We start from the raw sequence: 22,580 nt of genomic DNA on the forward strand, positions 1-22,580 counted from the left end.
CACACCTGGGGCTTCCTCAAGAAGGGTCCCTGGTTATACCTGGATGTCCCGGGCCCTCTCATAGGACTGGTAGGCCACCTTCTCCTCCATGCTGGCCAGCTCCTGCTTCAGGTTGCTCATCTCATTCTGGTGAAGCTCGGTCAGGTCATTGAGTTGCTCCTCCAGCCGCTCGTACCTGGCAGAGGGAAAGTGTGTGTGACACCAGGCCTGGCTCTCGAGCCTCCCTTCTCTCCCCAGGATCAATTCCATTCATTCTCAACAGTCACTCAACCCACCCCATGTGCTCAGCGACACCAATGAAAGGTACTACTTACACAGCACTCCTCAGGAGCAGGTGTTGTGCTGAGCACTTCACCCAGATTATCTCATAGGATCATCATCGCAACCCCACAAGGTAAGTACTAGTCACCCCCATTTTGCAGATAAAAAGACTGAGGCACAGAGAGGTTAAGGAATTTGCCCTGAGCTACGATGCTCTCCTGGGTACCGGGCATACAGGGATATAGAGTCACAATCCCTGTTCTGAAGGCACAAATATTGAAAGCTGAGTCTTAGGTGGGGGTGGTTAGTTTTCAGGCAGGATTCCAAACCTTCTTCATATCTATACACAAGAAGCGCTGCTCTGGCCAGGTAGCTCAGTTGGTTAGAGCTCCCAATACAATGCTGCTGATTTGATCCCCAGTTGGGCACATACAAGAATCAACCAATTAATGCATAAATGAATGGAACAACGAATGGATGTCTCTCGCTCTCTCTTCCTCTCTCTCTCAAAACAATAAATAATTTTTTTTAAAAAAGAAAAAGAGCTAAGGATAAAATCCCCAAGAATCCCAGGGAGCGAGTGCCAATGCCACACGAGAGGCACAGAGCAGAAGAGCAGGTGGGCAGAGGGGAGGCGGGGCCAGGGCTGCAGCTCAATGCACACGGGCCGAGCCGGAGACTTACACCCTTTAACTTCATAGACTTGGTTTCGTTTCATCCTCACAGGCATTTCGCGTGGGGATTCATGTTCTTCCCGCACACAGACAAGGAAACCAGGTGCTGAGGGCAGTAAGGCTTTGTCAACAGTAAACAGTAAACAGTAAAGAGCAGAGCTGGGATTTGAACCCGGGTAACCTGACTCCGGAGTCAGTGCTCCTAACCAGAGGAGAGGCCATGTAGCTGGTCGCTGCCTCAGTTTCCCCTTCTGTACGCTGAGCACATAAAATCAATGGGGATGCTCACAGCTCCTGAGACAGGCGGAGCCTCCCTCCCACGGGGCCCGTACGCCCGTCTCCCTGCCCAGTCCGGAGGAGGCTTCCGGCAGCGCGGGGCCCTGTGGATGCTCTTCCACTTGCCCCACGGCCCTGCGTCTGAGCCCTGGGCCCGCACCTCAGGCCGGGGGTGGCTGGGCGGAGGGGAGGGTGGGGGAGCACCCACCTGTAGCGCTCCTCCTGCAGGCACTGGGTCATGTAGGTGTAGTCCCTCTGCAGCTGAGACTTCAGGTCCTCCATCGAGTCCTCCAGGTGCGACTGTCCCTCCTTGATCTCCCGCAGCTCATCCAGCAGAGCATCCAGGTTTCCGGGCGCCCCGTACAGTGTGTTCGACTTGGGGCTGCCCAGCACCCCGGTGGGCCCGGCCCCGGAGTTGCTGCCAGCCCCGGCTGAGCTGGCGCTGGCGCTGGAACACTCGTCGTCGCTGCCGTACTTGGGGCTGGACACGAGCGTGGCGCTGCCGCTCAGCGTCCGGGCCGCCTCCTCGGGGGGCCCGTCCTCCAGGGGGTCCTTCAGGTGGGCGATGTTGTCGGCGCTGCCAAACTTGTTGCGGATCAGGCTGGCGAACTCCCGGGGCTTGGACACCACGGCCGTGTGGGTGGCCTGCGAGAGGCCCGAGAGGCTGCCCCTGACGCCCTCCACCACGCCGCCCCCGAAGCCGCTGATGCCCGCGCGCACGTTGGCGCCCACGTCCTTCAGCCCCTGCTGCATGTCCCGCAGCACGTCCTTGGGCTGCCGCGAGGGCCCGTTCTGCTCGATCTCCCGCAGGCGCCGGCGGTAGTGCTCCAGCTTCTTGTGCAGCTGCGCGATGGTCTGGGCCGACTTCTGGTTCTTCTTCTCGAACACCTGCTTGATGCGCGACACCTGCTGCTTGTCCGCGTTGTTGGCCAGCTTGAGGTACTCGGCCACGTTGTCGTCCCGCGCCTCCTGCTCGATCTTGATCTGCTCCGTGATCTTCAGGATCTTCTGGTGCAGGTGCTCGATGGCGGCCTTGGTCCGATGGGGGTCGGGGGCCCCGTCCGGCACGTCCAGGCTGATGGGGCCGTCGGGGTCACCGTGGCCGGGGCCGCTGGAGAGGCTCAGGGCCACGAGGTCCCCCTTGTCAACCTAGGGCGGGAGGCAAGCAGAGGAAGCCTGGGTGCACCATGAAACCACTGGGGGGGGGGGGGAGGAGCCCGACACCTGTGGACCTGGCCTCTCTACCCAGAACGTGGGGGCGGATGACCGGGGGCCTCAGGAAGAGGGTTCAGCGTGACAACGGAATCCCTTACAGCCGCCGCTCACCCACCTGCCACCTGTTATCTAGCTGACCCCACAACGGCCCTGAATGCAGCCTAGGCAGAGGGGTTCCTCCTCGGGACAGAGTTCACACAATGATGAGCCATCAGGTCTCCCGCCCACACGGACCACGCGGGGCTGAGGCTGCCCTGGAGTCACAGGGTTGAATTCTCAGGGATGAGACAAGCCGCCCCTCCGGACCCAACCTCCCCACAGGCTCCTGCCTTGAGCGGCCTCTTCCTCAGACCTGACCGGAGCCCACACTTTGGCCCCAGCACTGGCCCCAGCTCTGGCACAGGAAGCTCCCCGCCCTCCCCACCCCGGCTTCTCTAATGCAGTTCAGCGGGTCACCCCACCTCTGCTGCACCCTCCCGGCCTGTTACCTTCCAGCTCACTGGAGCTGTCAGCAACCTCTTCCGCTTCATGGTGGTGGGAGAGCCCGACCCCGCCCAGGCTCCCAGAACTGGGGGGGGGGAGAGGGGGAGCACCCCCTGCCACCCTGCTGGCCAGGTCCCCGAAGACTCCGTCCCAGGAGTAACCCACAGGCCGAGGGAAGCAGGCAGCGGTCTGGGGCCCAGAGGTCCCAGCTGCCCTGCTGGGAAGGGGCTGGACGTGCAGGAAAGAGATGACAGCCCCTTCCTCACCGGCAGGCAAGCCGGCCCCTGACCCTCGGCGCGTCAGGTTAAGCACGAAGGAAAGAGAGACGGATAAGGCAGGAAGGGAAGGTCACAGAGGACAGGAAAGATGGGAAAGGCAGGTCAGATGAGGGCGGGTGGGCCTGGGGCCCTGTTCTCCAGGGCCGGCTCCCCTCAGCCTGTTGGAGGCTCTCTCTCCACAACCGAGTCTGAGTGTCTTATCGCCATGCAACAGCGGAAGCAGCAGGAAATGGCTCAACCCCATGTATTTTTACACACCCCAACTCGGCTGGGTCACATCATCGCTTTTTATATGTATGGGGGGCAGGGGCGGGGTGAGGTATATGTGGGGGAAGGGGTCAAACACAAAGCACGTGGCCCAGTCACATGCTCTCGAACTGGAAACAGCCCATGCCAATTACAGGCAGAAGTCACCCAACTCGATGCCTGCCGAGATACAAAGCAGTGAAAACACGGCTGAGAACAATGGCCCCGCCACCCTCGGGAGCCAGGGGAGGGCGGCTCCTCCGTGGGCTTCCTCCGGGCCTGTTCAGGTCGTGGTTCCACTGGGAACGCTGGGGACACCGAGGTCCCTTCCCCCGCTCTCTTGCAGTCAGGACTGCCCTCTTACATTTGCTTGGGGTCTAATGGCCCCACCAGTCTGACTTACAACCGAGCCTGCAGTTAGCCACTTCCTCCCATGCTGCTCCCTGCAGAGACGGCCAACAGCCCACCTCTCAATTGTCCTGCCCCTCGGAGTCCCCCCCTGTGACACAGGGATGATCAGACCTACTTTCGGGCCTGTGGTGAGGGTCACACAGGACCGGGCGTTGAGTGATGAGCACTGCTCTTCTGCAGAGCACACAGAAGGCGCTCATAAATGCTGTCGGGTCTACGCGGCACAATTCTCTCTTAGGGGAGGAATAACATGTATTTAAGAGATTATACCAACAGGTTTACTCAGTACTGATGCTGCAATATAGGCAGTGAACTAGACAAGATTCTCTCTGTAACACGTAGCTTTACAATGAAGGAACTTGACCCTCTCAGAAGGCCACTGTGCTTTCCAAAGAAGCTCAACTCCTTCCCTCTTTTCCACCCTCTTCCTGGAGAAAGAATTCCCAGAGAAGAGTTTGGGTCTGGCTGCGTCACTGCCTGAGGCTCAGCACTGCCGTTTGCTCCTCTTCATAATGAGGAGGGCGGCTGTCCCGGCGCCTTGGAGGAGCGTGGGGGGCACTAATGAGACATGGGTTCGGAAAAGCTGTGAAAAGTGGAGGTGCTTCAGGACGACGAGGGCGTGCACGCAGCTCTGCTCTGGCAGCCTGGAGTCTGTCCCCCGTTGGGAGTCCAGCTAGCTTACACACGGAGTTGAAGCTGGCTGTGAAATCCCAGGAATGAGAGGAGAACACACACTGGTAAAACCAGTTGGTGGGCTGCAGTGACCTGGGGCTGGGGCCCTGGCCCCCTCGCCCACCCCCTTCTCCGCCCTGGGGTCCTGCAGCAGGACACCAGCACCCTCGCTGCCCCCCCCCAACCCCCAAGGTCTGCCATGCCTGGGTCCTGCTGGTCATCTCCAGTCACAGGACATCCCCTTCGCCCTCGTCACCATGGAGAAAGGGAGCACGTAGGAGCAAGGGGGGTGCTCCACGCCCTGGCCTCCCAGGCACCCCCTGCAGCAGCAGTGTCCTGTAAGGACTGAAGGGAGATGGGGCGGCTGAGCGAACGAGAGCCAAGGAGGTGGCAGAAGACAGCAGAGGGACAAGGAGGGAGGGTGCGTCAACTAAGGAAGGAAAACGAGAGCACAGAAGGAGAAAGCTGTTAAGAGGGATGGAACAGCCATGACTGGTTTGGCTCAGTGGATAGAGCGTCGGCTTGTGGACTGAAGGGTCCCAGGTTCGATTCCAATCAAGGGCATGTACCTTGGTTGCGGGCACATCGCCAGTAGGGGGTGTGCAGGAGGCAGCTGATCGATGTTTCTCTCTCATCGATGTTTCTAGCTCTCTATCCCCCTCCCTTCCTCTCTGTAAAAAATCAATAAAATATACTTTAAAAAAAAAAAAGAGGGATGGAATAAGCAGAGTATGAGGAAAGGAGAAGGATTTGCAAAAAAAAAAAAAAAAGCAAAAAGCAAAAGCAATGAGACAGGTTATAGGACCCATGCTGGGAACGGAAAGGGCACTAAACTTGAGGTCGGACACCGGTTTAGAATCCCGGCTTTCACTTAGCAGCTGTGTGCCCTTGGATATGTCATTAACTTTTCTGAGACTCAGTTTTCACATCTAGAAAAGGGGTGTAATTCTACCTACACCAAAGGGTTGTCAGGAAGATGAAACAAGACACTGAGTAAGTCAACAGTGGCAGTACAACCTCAGGGCATACAGAAGGTGCTCAAAAACAAGTGAGAATAAATTAAGCAACATTTCACACCGACTAGAATGGCTACGATTTTAAAAAGAAAAATAACAATTGTTGGCGAGGATGCGGAGAAATTAGAACCCTCATACCTTGCTGGTGGCAATGTAAAATGGTGCGGCCACTGTGGGAAACAATTTAGTGGTTCCTCAAAAAGTTAAACATAGAATTACCAAATGAAATGACCCAGCAATTCCGCTCCTAGGTAGATACCCAAAACAATTGAAAATGGGTACTCAAGTAAATACTTGTGCATATTGTTCATAGCAGTACTATTCAGCCGAAACCGGTTTGGCTCAGTGGATAGAGCGTCGGCCTGTGGACTGAAGGGTCCCGGGTTCGATTCCGGTCAAGGGCATGTGCATTGGTTGCGGGCATATCCCCAGTGGGGGGTGTGCAGGAGGCGGCTGGTCGATGTTTCTCTCTCATCGATGTTTCTGGCTCTCTATTCCCTCTCCCTTCCTCTCTGTAAAAAATCAATAAAATATATTAAAAAAAAAAAAGAATTCACAATAGCCAGAGGGTGGACACAACTCAAATGCCCATTAATTAGTAAATGGCAAACAAAACGGGCCAATCTATACAATGGAATATTATGTTATTTGGCCATAAAAGGAATGAAGTACTGACACATGCTACAACATTGCAAACCTCGAGAACATTACACTAAGTGAAAGAAACTAGATACAAAGGGTCACACATTGAATGATCCCATTTATATGAAACATCCAGAATAGTTAAATCCATAGAGGGATGACAAGGTTCTGGAACTAGAGGTGATGGTTGCACACCTGGGTGTGGAGGGTCAAGGTCCTCCCACCTGCTAGCCTGGGCTGCAGGTCCAACCAAAGTCCTATTGTGGAGGGTATGAGGGTCCTTCGTCTTAGAGCCACATTTTCAGTAGAGCAGAGGTTCTTTCTAACTCACTGCCGACCCCCTTCCTGGGGCTGGGTGAGTAAAAAGAAGAGCCATACTGGTCACTCAACGCCCGGTTACTAGCAGGTGGAACCCCAGGGTCCCCCAGCCCAGAGCAGGAAGTGCGTGTGCTACAGAGGCACCACCGCTCCTCTCAAAACCGTCAGGGGCTCACCTGGCCCAGGCCCCCTCCCCGCTCTCTCCTGCCTGAGAGGGGCTGGACACTCCGCAGGTACCTGACCCCAGCATTAACCCCTGCGCACAGGCTGGGCAAGTTCTAAGAAGAGGAGATTGTGGAGGGAGGCCATGCCTCTTCCATGAGCCCCTTCTATGCCAGGCCATTAGGGAGGCCATGCCACGCTCCCTGTGCAGGGTGCCCACCAGCCAGGGCCCGCGTCGAAGACCGTACTCTACACAGAGACTGAGCTCCAGGAAGTGCGGATGAACGTCCTGGAAGAGCCAGAATTGGGGCGCTGTCTCTAGTGTCCAGGGCTCTACTTGCCCTTTTCCTCTCCCTGCCCCTGTGAGATCCTGGAAGCACCCCTGCACATGGCTCACAGGACTCTCCTCCCTCCCACCCCCCCCCCACCCCCACCCCCCCAGCCTCTCTAAGCCCAGATTAGGCACTGGGCCAGATTATAGGCGTGCACCAGCCCTGGCTCCCTGGCCTCCTCCCTCCTCCCAGGCCTGAGCTCATGTCCTCGTGTTAACCCGGCCCAGGCACGGGACAGCGGCCCTTCCTCCGCACACTAGCCCAGCAGCCTGGACCCGAGGCAGGGAGCACACAGGAGACATTGTGGAGCAGAAAGAAGTGCTGGCTTACGTGGAGCTGTGTGGGAGGGAAAGGGTCCTAACGATGGTGTGTGCTCCACACCTGAGCTCCCCGTTCCCAAGACACTGCAGAGGGGCCTAGACTGACCCCCACCCCCAGGGACAGGCAGTGCCTTCCTAGATTTACAAAGAGCTCCTGTCGGGTCCCCAGAGCCGGCTGACAGAGATGGGCCTTCAGTCCTGCTCAGGGGTGGAAAGCCAGCACTGAGGTAGGTCGCTCTTACACACGGAAAGAGCGCTAGGGTGCCGATGCTTCCCTTTAAGAGAACACGGCAGCCGAAACCGGTTTGGTTCAGTGGATAGAGCGTCAGCCTGCGGACTCAAGGGTCCCAGGTTCGATTCCGGTCAAGGGCATGTACCTTGGTTGCGGGCACATCCCCAGTAGGGGGTGGGCAAGAGGCAGCTGATCGATGTTTCTCTCTCAATAGATGTTTCTAACTCTCTATCCCTCTCCCTTCATCTCTGTAAAAAATCAATAAAATATATTAAAAAAAAAAAAAAGGGAACACGGCAGCCTGTCAATCAGGAAGAGGGGGCCCTGAGGTGCCCTCCCAGGGTCGGGAAAAGAGGGTCTGTGGAACAAGGGGAACTGCCTTGTCTGTGGGCCTGGCCAAGCGGGTCAAGGTCCACTCAGGACACTGCCCAGAGCAGGGCCTGGGCTTCCAGTGGCCAAAGGCCCAGCAGGCGAGTGAGTCAGGAGCTCAGTCCCAGGCGACTCAGCAAGATGCCTGCATCTGCTCACTTCTGGCCCCGTGACTGATTTGAGCACCCCTCTCAGGATGGAGAACCCCCAGATTCCCTTTTCCTATGAGTTCCCAGAGGGCGAAAGAGGGAGGTAAGCCAGGCCAGGCCGAGAGGAAAATCCATGGCCGGCGACAATCCCTCAGCGCAAGAGGCAGCTGGGAGGGAGGGAACCTGACATCTCCCCTTCCACCCTGGCGCTCCAGCCATCGCAGGCAGGGTAATTATCCCGGCTCTTGGTCCTGGCATCAGGGGCTGCCCCTCTTTCACCAAATCAGCGGGCACAGCTGCTGGGCTGCGGGCTCTTTCTCTTCCTGGCGGAGACATGCGGCTTCACAGCTTAACCGGGCACTTCCGGTGGAGACAGGTATGGGGGAGCGGGGGGAGCACACTGGCCCGCCCAGGGGTCCCACCAGCGCCCGAGAGCCTCAGCTTTTCTCCAGAGGGCTGGGAGGCAAATGCTTAGATGACGGGGTACACAGGGGGCAGCAGGTGTGTACACTTGGCCTGTTCACCGGGGTAAAGTGGGGTGAAAAACTGCAGCAACATCCCCACCTCCACACGGGGCCCTCGAGGGGCAGGGCAGAGGCGCAAGGTTCCTGGCTCTCCCGGCCTCGGTGGCTTACAGACAACCTCACGCTGCCACAAGGGTTTCGCGGTGCAGAGTACACACACACACACACACACACACACACACACACACACACACGAGGAAGCACCCTCATCCTCTCATGCTGCACCCACGATCTCAAGGCAGCGCCACTGGCTGAGGCTCTAATCAGCCTCCTCCTGCAGCCAGCGACACTTCCCCACCCTGACCCTCAGGCTCCTTTTTCTTCCTGGGGACCCCCTCCTCTAGCCCTCAGCTGCCAGGCCTTCCCGCTAGGTCCACCCCTGGGTTCTGGTCAAAACCACAGCCTCCGCTCCATCGCCTCCTTCCCTACCCTGCTGACAACAATGCCCTTTTGTCCACACAGAAGTCCTACAGTCCCCTCTCTCCTCACTCCCACAGACCCGACAGGCCCCCGAGCTGCCCTCCCACCTGGGGGCCTCCTCTGAGTTCTCCCAGAGCTCCCAGCGCCCAACGTGTTGCTCCTTCCAGACTCTCCCACTGGCCCCCTGGGTCCGTGCTCATGGGCCCTCACACTCCCCTCTCCCTGTCACTGTGTCTCCACGGACATAAACAACCACAACCAGGAACGCCCTTCTACGTAACTGCACTCAGCTCCTCCAGCCCCGGGTGGAGGGACACATGGTGTGTTTCTGGAAGCATCAGTGCCGAGGTTCACTCGCCTCCTGCACAAAGTCCCCCCAGAGGCCCTCCCAGCACTGGGCAGCCTGAGCCTGGAGGCCCAGTGCTCGCCCCTCCTCCCTTCTCCCTCCACAAAGAGTTCTCTATAAGGGAGAGGAGGGAGCCGCACCCTGAGACCCAGCACAGCCGCCTGACAAACTGCCCAAGTGGCTTTCTCCCATCACCCTGCCCCACCCATCAGCTTCTCTCCTTCCACCCACCGGGGGCCTCACCTGTGTGGGCACCATTTCCCGAAGCTGTGCTGCTGCCGGGGTGCCGGGGGCTCTAGGGCCCCAGCTTTCTGCAGGCTGAGCCAGACCCCCGGGGTCACAGTCCCTGGGCAGCACTGGGCTGGCCAAGGGAAGCCGGGGCCTGCGAGCAGGGGTGCCGGCGCTCCCAGGCTCTGCAGCCGCCATCTCGCCTGAGGCCCAGCCCAAGGATTAGGGGCGGATTGCTCTGGGCGGTTTCCCCCTCCCCTGGGGCTCTCGCACTGCTCTTTCCCATCTGGAAGGAGACAGAAGGGTTCGCCGGGCCTGTAGACCAAGCTCGGATGAGGGGTTGCCCAACCCACCCTGCCTGTCCCCAAGTCCAGCGGTTGCCAGGTGAGTTCAGTGTGCATGGAACACCCGGGTGTGACAGGAAGCAACTCTAACGCGTGCACCTGCATCATTCCCTGCCGTTGTGCATGCCTAGACACCCCCCCACCATCACAGCCCCTCTCACAAACAGAGGTGCAGTCACCTGACTCCCTTCTTCAGCCTCCCACAGGGAGTGGGTCTCCTAGCCAGGCTTCCAGGATCGAAAGCTCTCCAAAGCCAATGGGCTAAAGCCCAAAAGGGGCTCCTTGCTGGATCCCTACGCAGCCAGCTTAGCCAAGTCCTGCTGCCCTGCCCACTGGCTTCAGGCACCATCCTCTCAATGCACCCTCCCCCTCCAATACCCAGACTGCAGCCAGCCTCCCCGGGGAATTCCTCTGCCCTGAGGTCCTCTCCTAGAAATCCACTCTGTGCTCGGAATGCCCCTGCGGCTACTGCTCCGCTAGCTTCTCCTTCCCATCCCCTGCCCCACCCCTGCCCTCACCCCCAGCAGCCCTGCCCAGGCAAAAACATCTAAGAGAAAACTTAATGGTAAACTCACAGCAGCCTCTTCCTCCTTGACCTTCATCTTGACAGTACCAGCAGGAAATCCCGGGAATGGCCAGCAGAGGGGGCCAGAGGTTCACAGTTGAGGAGAGCAAGCTGTGAGGAGGGTAGTGGGGAGGCCACAAGAGTTCTGGGGTCTGCTGCGTCTCTCTAAGGGCAGCTTCCCGTGGCAGAGTCACCAGTCAAAGAAGACATGGATTCTGCACCCACTTGAGCCTGGTGAGGGACTCAGAGCTTAAATACTGAGGGTCAACATGGATCATGCTGATGAGGCGGTTCCAAGTTCAAGAAGGTGCGAGGAGATAGGGCCCCGTGTTATCTCTGGGGCCCAGGGCCAGGTCCTGCAGCCAAAACACCAGGGGCAGGAGTCCCCACCCTGGGCTTGTGAAAACCTTACAAATATTTGTGGTGGCCGATGACTTGGGGTTTGTGAGGACAGGAACCTAGCAAAAGCAAAAACACAGATTCTAATTTCTGGGGCCAGCTCTGACACATGGAGTCAGGGACTTGGGGGGCCAGGGACCACTTCGGCAGCCCCCCGTCTGTAAAGGATGAACTCTCTCAATTTTCACTTGACACCTTGGCACTGAGCGCTTGCCCTCTTGCATAATGGCTGTGTATAAATAGGCCTTGCTGTCCCCTAGGAAGGCAGGGATCAGGTGGCAAATATGCCAGGCCCTGCGCTGCACCCAGTAGGAGACGGACCCTCCCTCAGTATTTAGGTCTGTAAAGTGACTGCGTCATCTCACTCGGCTGCCACCGAGACAGTCATCGACTGCAGCAGCAATGGAGATGGCCTGGTCCTCACACGCAAGTCCCCCAGGCTAGGATTTGTAACCTTTCCTTAAAGAGGCGGAGGAGAAAAGGGAGAAGGCAGTGGCAGCAGGAGCCCGAGGTGGGAGGGGCTGAATGAGCTGAGCCTGGGGCTCTCTCAGGACCCCTCACAGGTCTCGCTCCCCACGCTGCCAAGGATCCTGAAGGCTCAGAAGAACCCGGAAGAGCTTTCTACCAGGCCACACGGAACCACCAAGATGACCCTAAGGAGAGTCACCCCAACACAGCTCTTAGCATCCCCTAACGAGAGGGTTCAGCTCCCCTCCAGACACACCTACCCATCAGCACAGTAACAACCTCAGGAAGGGCCGGTGGAGCTCAGGGGTGAAGTCTGCTAAGAGGAAAGCAGCAAACAGGAAGCAGCGGTGCCTGGTGGGCAAGCCCGCGGGAGAGATCCCCGCTCCCCTAGTCCGTTTCTGTCTGCACGTGAGGCCTGTTCTCAATCTGCCTCCCGCTCTGGGGTGGGGAAGCAGGCGCCCAAGGCCTCGGGATGGACGGTGAGGGTCTGGGTCTCGGGTCCAGACCTGCTAAGGGACCTTGTTCAAGTCACCAGAGGCTCGGATACTCAGTGTCCACAACAGCAGTGGGAGGGCTCCGAGAGGAGCGGGGGGCTGGGAAGGCCCTGGCTGAGAGCGGGCGTACGGCAGGAAGGCTCGGCAGTCCCTGGCGCTGGCTGAGACTCAGTGGCACACGGAGGGTGTGGAGTCAGAGGCTGCTCTCAGTGCTCGCCCTGCCACTCAGAGGCTGTGTGGCCTCGGACACACTTCTTCACAAGTGCACGAGGAGGCAGCAGCACCTACAAAGCGGCTGCCGGAAGGAGGAGGCCTTAGGGAACGAGACCAGGGCATCGGCATGGGGAGACGGGAAGAGGGGGCGAGCTGAGCCCTGGAGACTTCCTCTGAAGCCCAGTCTTGGGTTTTCTAGCTGCTCCTAGGCTACAGGGAAGGTAAAATGGGGAGCATGACAAGTCATAGGTCTTACTGAATAGATGACTGGTCCTGAGGCTTCCTCACCACCTGTGTATGTCCACACACATGTGCGCGCACGCACACACACACAAACACACAAACACACATACACACGCCACAGTCAGTAGAGAAGGCCCCTGGAAGACTTTGCCTGGGACAGAAAAAGCCAGGCAAGTGGCTGCCGTAAGGAGCGCCGTTGAGAGTGGCCGAAGGACACAGGAAGAGCTGCCGTGGGTGCTAAAGCCACAGGCTCTGAAAGCACAGGCGCCACAGAGCCGGGTAGGTGCCGTTACGTGTCCTTCCTGGTAAGTCCTGGCCATCACTGGCTGCCCTGCCACCTGCTCCAGGGCCTGGCCGAGACGCAGGCCCCGCCTCGCCAAGTCACTGGGGATGCGCAGGCCCGGGCCGCTGAGTGGTGGCAGGTGTCTGGCCTCACCCTCGCCACTTCTGCAAGTTAGCCTGAGTCCGGGGGGCGACAGGTGGGCTCCTGGCACCCTGGAAGGGGACCCTGGACGGAAGCCAGGTCCTGCTCACAGGCTCTCCTCCCTGCACGCTCGGCGGGTCCCAGCCCCCTCTCTCACTGGGCTCCCTTCTTTTATTTCCCGACCCTTAGTTTTCACTCCACACCCCTTCTTTCTTTAATACTCTAAATATTAAATGTTTCTTGTCTCTCCCTTTGCCCTTGTGATCAGTCCCCTCCTCTTTAAATCTTCCTACTTACTTTTTTGTCTTGGGGGAGAAAAAAAAAAAGAAAGCATGAACCACACATTCTGAAAGGGGGGGAAACCTGAGAAGTCATAGTCTTTAGGAGCAAAGTCTAACGCTGAAAAGCAGCTAAATTTAGTAGCTCGGAATACAAGGTGAGGCCTTACAAAATACCTCAGGCTCCAGAGGAGCTGTGAACTCTCTGTTAGGACTGTGCTGTGAGGGGCTCCGGCCTCTAAGGCTCACCTCTTGGACTTCGGGGCTTGGGAAACGGCCACTATTCAGAGGGCTCTCACCTAACACTCACTTTGAGCCGCAGCCGGAAATTGCATTTTCTCAGGAACTCCAGTGAGCGAGGAGCCTGGCCTCCCTCTGGGGAAATGCGGTAGGAGGTTCATATTCTTCAGGATGAACTAGAGCCATGGCCGGCACACTGCGGCTCGCGAGCCACATGCGGCTCTTGGGCCCCTTGGGTGTGGCTCTTCCACAAAATACCACGGCCTGGGCGAGTCTATTTTGAAGAAGTGGCGTTAGAAGAAGTTTAAGTTTAAAAAATGTGGCTCTCCAAAGAAATTTCAATCGTTGTCCTGTTGATATGTGGCTCTGCTGACTAATGAGTTTGCCGACCACTGAGCTAGAGGGAGGAACCAGGGCGGGGTGTTTCCCAGGAGCACGTGGGCAGGCCTGGCCGAAGGGGCTGAAGAAGCAGGCGGCGAGGCCACAGCCCAGAAAGTCACGGGGCGACATCGCACGCGCACCCCACGCCACCTTCCAGCTGCGTCCGGGGAGGGAGGAGGCCACCTCTGCCACCCCCTGGTCCTTTGCCCGCCTGATGCCAGAGACACTCCTGTTTCCGGAGTCCTCCCGGGGCACAGTCATGAGCCAGACGCTGGGCAGTGGAGAGGACCACGCACCTAGGTCACGTTTTAAAAAATCAAAATGGGCGCCAGGCAGGTAGAGAGAGGGACGATGCCAAGCGTTTCCCAGCCACTCTATGTTCCTGGGGGAGGCGACCTTGACAGGTGTAAGAGAGAGTGATCCAGAGAAAAGCACTATTTGGGGGCAATTTTTAGGAAACAAAGCACCCTCCGCTCCACCCTATTGGCCAAGAATAATTTCAAAGGGTTCCTTTCCACCGAAAGCGGAGGGTGGAAACACAGAACTCTCAGGCGTCCTGCTGCCTCAACGGCTCAGAGCCTCCCAGGAGCCGACGTGAGCGACCGCAGGAGTAACGGATGCGAAAGCACTCCGCACGGGCAGCGTGCCGCCCCGGGAGGCGCAGAGGGGCGTGCCCAGCGTGTCCCAGCGGCTTGCCCACGATGGCGCTGAGCCCCCGAGGAGTCATGGGACTCGGCTAATATTTGGGTGTGGAGCTGCCTCTGCAGTCGGGGAGAAACCTTATATAATGAAGTTAATATTACAGAGCACTCGTCTTTCCAGGGCAGGGTTCGCCTTTCCAGCCACCCCCAGGAGGCCTCCTGGTCACAGTATCACTTTGGATCCGAGTTCGCTGTGGTGAGCGTGTTGAATTATTCACGAGCTATGGATACTGGCCTAGCTCTGGGGTCCCCGTGGTGGGGTATCTGGAGAGATGGAAAAGGAGGCAGTGAGAACCCCCCCAAATCCAGACTTGGGTGAAGGTCGAAAAGGACAAAGGAGTCAGGGGCATCTGACCAGCCTCTGCAGGAGGTGGGAAGTGGGCCGGGGGCACCAAGAACAGTCAGACGAGCTGCTTGCAACACCCCGACGCCTGTTGCTGGAGAGAGAAGGGAAGGCTACTGTTCTCAGAAAACTTCACTCGTTGCCTCCAGCACCCCTACTGCAAAGCCGGGGAGCCCCTGGGAGCCCAGAAGGTAGGCAATAGGTGGTGTGCACTCCTCTCTGCTCCTATGTCAGTGCCCTCTGCCCCAGAGGGTACAAATAAAGCCCAAACTGTGCCTATGAAAAGCAAGAAGAGGCCGAGGCAGGGATCAGGTTCACGATACTGTATTTCCATTGCCTCATCTGGCACCAGAGGGGACGGGGGTCACGTTTCACGTCTCAGGGATGTGCTGGATCAGGGAGGAATGTGCCCAGTGTCTGGGAGCCCTGTGCCAGCTCCCATGCCCCATGCCCACATCACCAGCGCCGGCTCCTCGCTGTCTGGGACCAGATGACAGGGCTCCTCTTGCTGCTGACCGTTATCGCGCCGGCGTGGGGGCTGACACCGGACCCTGCAGCAGCGCAACTTCCCCTGGCAGCGCCGGGGCCTGCGTGTCCGCGGGTGCCGAGGCCCAGGCTGAGGCCGATGACCCGGAGGGAGCAGGCTGGGGGCCTGGCTGGTGTCGCCCATCGGTGCCTGGGCTGGCATCATCTCAGCCGTCAGGTGGCAAGCGCATGACATCAGGTCTCAGCGCGGTGATGGGATGTTACCGAACGGCACCCGGGGACTCTGTACTCTCAGAAGTCGGAGCTAATCTGGGGAGCACTGGGAACTTTCTATCTCGAAAGAAAGTCACGGATATCAGTGGGGAAAGGGTGCATAAAGGCTAATTCCAGAGGCAGGTGCCTGAGGGGACACTGCCTGGGCCCACGGTCCGTCCTAAAAGTCGAGAGGAAGCTGCTGCCCGTGCCCTCCGGTGCCAGAGCTTCAGGTCAGGGGCAGAGTCCTCACGTCTGGCCCCTCTCCTGATTGGACAAGACCCTCAAAGGAAAGGGGCTTCCCCTGAAACGGGAATTCAAACCAGACTAAAGAAAGAGCTTCGTTAACAATGAAAGTGCAACTGACGTGCAACATTACATTAGTTTCAGGTGCATAACAGGGATGCAACGTTTATGTAACGTACAAAGTGACCCCCACAGTACGCGTGACCATCGGTCACCATGCAGAGTTATGACGACACTATTGATTATTCCCTGTGCTGCGCGCACTGCTCGGCTTGCCAGGTACCGTAAGACAGACTGCTGCGGTGGGGCCCGGAGGCCCCTGGGAATACGGGCTTTTAATCACTGGGACCGGAAGCAAGAGTTTGTGGCAAATCACAGAGCTGGCTGCCTTGGCCTCGGAGGCTCCTCTGAGGCCACGGGGCTGGCTGCCTCTGGCCCTGCTCTGCCTAAGGAGCCTCTCCAGGCAGCGGGGGGAGAGAGAGGGGAAGACAGGATGAAAGGTGGAGGAGGGAAGAGAGTCGGCAGCTGTCCTCCCCAGCAACTGGCACAGACTCGAGCAGGTACACGAGTGATTGTGACCGGGGGTGCATGCATCGCGCGGACAGGCCGAGGGACCCCCTGTGGGCATGGGGCACGGGAGTTGGCCTCCACGTTCAGACACATCAGCAGGCCGCACCGATGAATGGCCCGGCCTCCCCCAGCTGCCGAGGGGACATGTTTGGAAACCTCTCTCAGCAGAGCCGACCCCACCCACCTTGAACCAGCAGGCTCCCAGACATAAATAAACCAGAGCCCTCGTGCCTGCCAAGCTCTGTCTTCTTGGCAAGAGCCTCGGGCAAAGGGCGGCCCCTCCCCCCCTCCCCCCGGAGCACAGAGGGGTGCTTATTGACGCCAGGGTGGAGGGGAAGTCCTGCTGCTGATGAATCTGGTGGAGGAGTGTCCAGAGCCTGCCCTGCTTTAGATGATGAGCCACTGGTTTCCCCAGCTGGAGCCTGGAGATAACACCTCCACGGGCAGGCGCAGGGAACTGTCCAGTCATGACATCATCTCCACCTCCTCACTCCTCAGCACCTGGTCCTCTCCCCACCCTGCCTGCCCTCCAAGCCGGGGTCAGCAGGCTGGCCTGTCAGTAAAAGCCCTCCTGCCCCTGGGCCCTCCTGGCTGGCCTCTGAAGGCTGCCCAGACACCCTCTGTGAGCTCCCAGCTCCCCACCCCCCATGCTGCTCCCTGTGCACAGAGGGGAAAGGGCGAGCAGGGCAAGGTCAGGGGCGACTGGGCAGAGCTAGCTGTAAACCCACACTCCTGCGCTAGCCCTCTCCACAGAGCCTCCGCTGCGGACACCAAGCACAGCCGGAGGGGTGGGAGGAATGTGGTGACAGCTGGGGAGAGGTTTTTTTGTGTGTGTTTTTTTAATTTGTTTTAATCCTCACCTGAGGATATTTTTTTCCATTGCTTTTCAGAGAGAATGGGAGGGAGGGAGGGAGAAAGGGAGGGAAGGAGAAAGAGAAACATCAATGTGAGAGACACATCTATCGGCTGCCTCCTGCACGCACCCCAACTGGGGACAGGGAGCAAACCTGCAACCCAGGTGTGTGCCCTTAACTGGGACTTGAACCCAGGACCCTTTGGTGCACAGGCCCATGCTCTGTGCACTTAGCAACGCCGGCCAGGACAGGGGAGAGGTTTTAAACAAGGCTGAAAGGGAAGCAAAGAACAATCCGGACAGGGAAGGAACAGGAGAAAAGGGATACAGACTGCTGACTCCTGCCAGTCCACTCCCAGGTAATGAAGCCAGGACGAAAGAGTTACTCAATTTTCCTGAGTACGCATTTTCTAGAAACTGCTGCTCAGCAGAGAACAAATTAAAACAGAGGGCAGGAACTCAGCCGCTGAGGAAGCAGGCAGCCCATATCACTGCACCCATGACCAGTGGCTCCTGCTGCAGCCCCGGGATTCCCGGGAGCAGGCCACACACTGATGGGGACCCAGAAGTCCTGTCACCTGCCTTCTCGATTCGCCCGCCAATGCCCCAGGGTACAGGCGCATGCTGACAATGTTTCTCCACTTCATAGATATGAGACAGAGTAGTTACCTTGCTCAGTGTCACACAAATAATAGAAAGCAGAATGGTGAGGCTGCGATGACAGCTTCTGTTGTTGTTTTAGAGGGACTTATTTAAGGCACAACCTCAAAGACAGCTAACGGGGTTTGAAGGGAACAAATGACAAGCCAGACCATATCACCAAGGCAGAACTGCGGCTGGGACTGGGGGCCCCATCCTGTCCCTCTGTGGAGCCCAAGCTCTCCTCGGGGCTCCAGGGCCCCTACTTTCTTAGGTTGGGGTGCGATGAGCCTCTCCAGGGCAGCCCAGCAGCTTCAGCTGCCTCCGGGGTGTTTTGATAACTCAACCCCCGCCCCCCGAGGGGACTCTGGTCAGGGCTCTGGTCCGAAAGCCAGCTGGTGCATTCTAAACAATGGCAAGGGGTGTTGTAGTGAGGGAGGCTTATGAATTAAAAATAGATGCTAGTAATCACCAGGGAGCTTGCAGGGAGCATGTGGGGCTGTGTTTACTCGAGAGAGAAGAATACCTTCTATTCATGCCAGAGACCAAGGGGGAACCGCCACAGCTTCTCACACCAACCAATGGCCTCTGGGTCTGGGGAAGTCAGCTGACAGAGCAGGGCTCCCTCCCTGACCTGGAAGGACCCCCCAAGGCCACACCTGTCCGTGGAGGGACAGCTCCAGGTTAGGAAGCTGTGTAACTGAGGGAAATGTCCCCCTCGCTGGGCCGAGGCAAACCTGCTCACGGGAGACCTTGCATAAACACGGTCTCCATTCGATCTTGTGGACAGGCTAGAAACAGCGGATCTAGTCTCCTCCCTGCCATGAACTAGCTGGGCACCCTCAGGCCAGCAGCCCCTTGATTCCTGCCGCTAAGCCTCAGTCTATCCAGCTGTAACATGGAGATCATAATGCCTGCTTCACAGGGATGTTATTAAGATTAACCAGGCAGCGCACGTGACAAGGCTTTGGAAAGCTGAAAGCTTTCAATAAGGATAGAAAACAATCACAGGAACAACCACTTCCCCCATCACCACCCTGAGCCCAGGAGCCATCCCCCCACTCAGCTCACCCAAGAGCCTCTGGGCCTGGCCTCGGCCGGCAGCAAGAAGAGACTCCTGCCTGCCCTCTGGGTATCTCCAGGCCACTGTGAAGGCCAACTACGAGCCACATGGAAAACCCCCGGGGAGAAGCTCCCCAGACCGTGCTCCCAGTCAGCAAACATCTACAACCCTTCCCAGCTTCCCACGGGGCCCACCGCCCACCCGCTCCATCTGCCCCAGGGGCAGAGGCCACACGGTCCATGTCCTCTCTTGCTAAAGTACGGTCGCTGTGGCACCAGAGACCTTCACTTAACAGGACTGTTCTAATTTGATTTTTTTTAATGTATTCGCTGACTCAGCAGTGAGAGGTGGGCCTGGCTGACGGTGTGCCGGGCCCCTCGTAGCCTCCCCCACAAGGCCACGCTACCCTTCTGGAGATACATCCAGATCTCGCTCTCGGAACAGACTTCTTCGCGGGTGAAACTTTGCCTGCGAATGGTCCGGCGCCACCGTTTTAAACACTGTCTCTACACTGACAACTCCCCAGTGTATGCCTCCAGCCTGGCTCTCTCCCTGAGACTCCAGATTTACTCGTCTGATGGCTTAGCATTTCCTCGTGGGCGTTTAATCACCGTCTCAAATGTAGCATGCCTCAAACCTGCTCCGTGTCTACCCCCACAGCCCTTGCCCAATGTCTGTTCCGCTTGCTGCTTTCCCCCAACTCCGTCAAGGGCAATTTCTTCTTTCCAGCTGCCAGGCCAAAACCATGCAAGCCATCTTCACCTGCTCCCCGTCGTGCCCCACATCTGTCAGAGATGGGTGTAGCTGGATCTCTGAAGCAAATCCAGAGCCCACCACTTCTCCTCACCTCCAGCACCCCCACCCTGCCGCAAGCCATCACCTCCCCGCTAGAGGATTCCAGCACTTTCTAGCTTGGCTCCATGCTCATGCCCTGGCTCACAGCACGTTTTCCACCTAGCAGCCCGAGTGATCTTCTTGAAAGGTGTCACTCATCTGTATGAAAACCTTCTAATGACTTCCCATCGCACTTGAGAAAAAAAAAAGTCAAAAGCCCTTTTCCTGGCCTACTGGGCCCTGTATGATCTGCAATCCTCCCTGACCATCTAAAAATAAATAAATAAATAAAATAAAATAAAGTAAAAACCACTCAAAATAAAATCTCCCCAACCCCATATCACTGGCCTTTCTCCTCCCCAGACTAGCTACACGTGCTGCCACCCCTTCCACCGTCTCCCTCAATGCCCTGAAACTGGTTTCTTGCTGGTTACCAGTGACCCCCGCAGCCCCACCTTGATACTTACTACCCATCTACGGTTCCAAACCCAGATCTGACCTGCACCCCTGCCACACTCCACTCTGTGGACCACTTCCTCCTCCTTCAAATGCCTTTCTCCTCTGGCTCTGGCCTCCTCTCTCCAGGTTTACTCCTCCACACCTGGCTGCTCTCTCCCTGTATGTCAGACCCGCCCTTGGTCTCCTTCTCACTCAACACATGCCCTTCCGGAGTCTCATCCACACCCAGGACTTCAAGCTCAGTGCTGACTTCCAGGGCCCTAGACCCAGCCCAGACCTCGCCCCAAGAACCCGGCTGCCGGTTGGTGCTCTGTAGTTAGACAACAGCGAAACGGAATTTATCCCTTTCCTCCCAAACATATCCTTCCGCCGTGTTTCCCAACTAGAGAAAGCCCCGTCCCTAAACCCTGGAGCCAGCCTCTCCTCCCTCCCTCCTTCGTCTTCCATATCCACTTCTCAGCTTGTACCACGGATTCTAACGCCAAGTGTTTTCTGACTTTGTTTCCTCTCCATGTCTCACTGGCCTCAGTCTACCTGTCAGTCCCCCAAAGTGCTGGACTCTCCAACCACAACGAGCCCCTAGGAGCCCCTGGCACCAGCTAAACTGCTTTAGTACACACTACACCTTCCCGCTCTGGTCCCCTCCACCCCGTTCTTTGCTGCCTAAATTATATTCCTTCTTCAAGACTTAGCTCGACGGCTTCCTCCAGAAGGTCTTTGCCAACTCCCCCTTCCCCTCCAGCCTCCCTCTCCTGAAGCTCCCGCGGCCTCTATCACAGCCTCATCACCCCATCGCTCCACTCGCCCAGCTGTCTCCCCTCTGCTCAGTGAGCTCCCTGAGGACACACCTCTGGCTGGTTCGTTCTCATAGCACAGAACGAGTATTCGATAAATACTTGTTACACGAGTAAGTCCAGGAAGTACCAGACTAGACTGTCTCCTTACTGAACAGCACTTCCTGGGTCCCGCCCCTCTCTTCTTTGGGTGGTAATCATAATAACAACGCTACTGTATCAGGCTCCATTCCAAGTATTTTACACAGATGAACCCACTTACTCCTATAGCAACTCTATTATTATCCCCATTTTCAACTGGGGAGACTGAGGTACAAAGAGGTTAAGTGACTGATGGAGCTGGTAAGTGGCAGAACCAGGGTTGTGCTCTTAACCACTGCACGTAATTCCTCTCAATAGCACGTTTGAAGAAAACAAAACCAAAATTAATATTAGCCTGAGCCTTTGGGGTCACCTCTGGCTTTGGCTTAGTCTACCTCTGCCTCCTTCAAGCAGGCAGACAGATCCGCAGGCAACCGGGGTCCAGCCCACTAGGCGGGGGCCCCCAGCTCAGCCCCCAGGTGCAGAACCACCCCCTGCGCCCCGAAACAGCACTTGCCTCTGAGTAGCCCCCCCACCTGGAAGGCCCTCACCTTGTCCCACCTCACCTTGTCCCCGATGCCCTCGGCCTCCTCGGCCAAGAGGTACACATTGCCACCATCCGCCAGCAGCAAGGCCGTGTCCGTGGTGGAAGAGGAGCGGGGCCGGCACTGGTGCTGGTGCAGGATGGCGGCCAGGCTGCTGTCCTGGGGGGCCTTGCGCAGCAGGTGGGGGCTGCCACGCTGGGGCTCCAGGGAGCTGCTCTTGGTCCGCCGGCTGCTGCCCCCGCTGCTGCCCCCGCTGCTGCTGTGCAAGCTGGCGCCCCGCTTGATGGAGGGCCGGGAGCGGATCTGCTGGAGCACACGGTTGAAGGCGGTGGGCCGGGCGGGCAGGTCGTGCAGGGACATGGCGTAGGAGACCCGATGCATCTCGGGGGAACGCTCCTTCTCATCCGGGGAGTCATGGTCAGACACGCCCTGCTGCTGCTGCTGCTGCTGCTGCTGCTGGCAATCCTGAGACGTCTGGTGCTCCCTCTCTCGTGACCGGCGGCGGCTGTGGAACAGGTGCTTCAGGCCGTGGCTGAACATGGAGCCCTCCGAGAGCTGCTGGATTTTCTTAAGAGGGAGAGACAGAGGCCCCTGGTGAGTGGAAAGCTCCAGAGTGCCCAGCTGGTGGGCAGAAGTGAGGAGTCTGCTCTTGGGAGATCAGTGTAGCCACTACAGCTGTCTGAACCGGGAAGACCCTGTAAAGGGCCCGTCACACCTAAAGATCACGCCTTGCAGAAAGGGGGCTACCCAGACCTGCTCCTTTCCTTCCAAAGAAATGCACCTCCATGGCTCCCCACAGGACATTCCCAATCCACATGCAGGGTCAGGGTTACTGGGCATGAGATCCTCGTGGCTAGTCTGGGGCCCAGGGGCACACGCAGGCAGCACTGAGGTGGTTTCCCTCTGGTCTGATTCTCCCCCGTCCCCCCGCCCCTTCCTCATTCTAAGGTAGGTCCTCCTTCAAGCTGCATGGGCTCCTCTAGACCAGCAGGCATCCATTTCCAAAGAGGCCTCATGGTGACACTCTGGGAAAATCAGAGCCATACAATCAGGCTAAGCTGTTGTAGCAGACACTGCTAACTGCACACTCA

General features: G+C 57.8%; 1 protein-coding gene across 3 annotated transcripts in view; it reads right to left on the reverse strand.

Annotated features, from left to right (window-relative positions):
• The window catches only part of TMCC2 (transmembrane and coiled-coil domain family 2), a 36,713-nt gene that overhangs the window by 1,905 nt on the left and 12,228 nt on the right, over positions 1 to 22,580 (reverse strand). Inside the window, exons 2-4 of one of the 3 annotated variants that reach the window (XM_008154203.3) lie at positions 21,511 to 22,056; positions 1,420 to 2,360; positions 40 to 175 (exon numbers count right to left, since the gene is read on the reverse strand). In XM_008154203.3, the coding sequence (XP_008152425.2) occupies positions 40 to 175; positions 1,420 to 2,360; positions 21,511 to 22,056 (1,623 nt within the window). Of the gene's footprint in view, positions 1 to 39; positions 176 to 1,419; positions 2,361 to 9,589; positions 9,773 to 10,493; positions 10,521 to 21,510; positions 22,057 to 22,580 lie in introns of those variants that run through there. The other 2 variants (XM_008154204.3, XM_028129286.2) reach the window with 2 other exon arrangements.

The sequence above is a fragment of the Eptesicus fuscus genome, chromosome 22 (genome assembly GCF_027574615.1).
Source record: "Eptesicus fuscus isolate TK198812 chromosome 22, DD_ASM_mEF_20220401, whole genome shotgun sequence".
Lineage (NCBI taxonomy): Eukaryota > Metazoa > Chordata > Mammalia > Chiroptera > Vespertilionidae > Eptesicus > Eptesicus fuscus.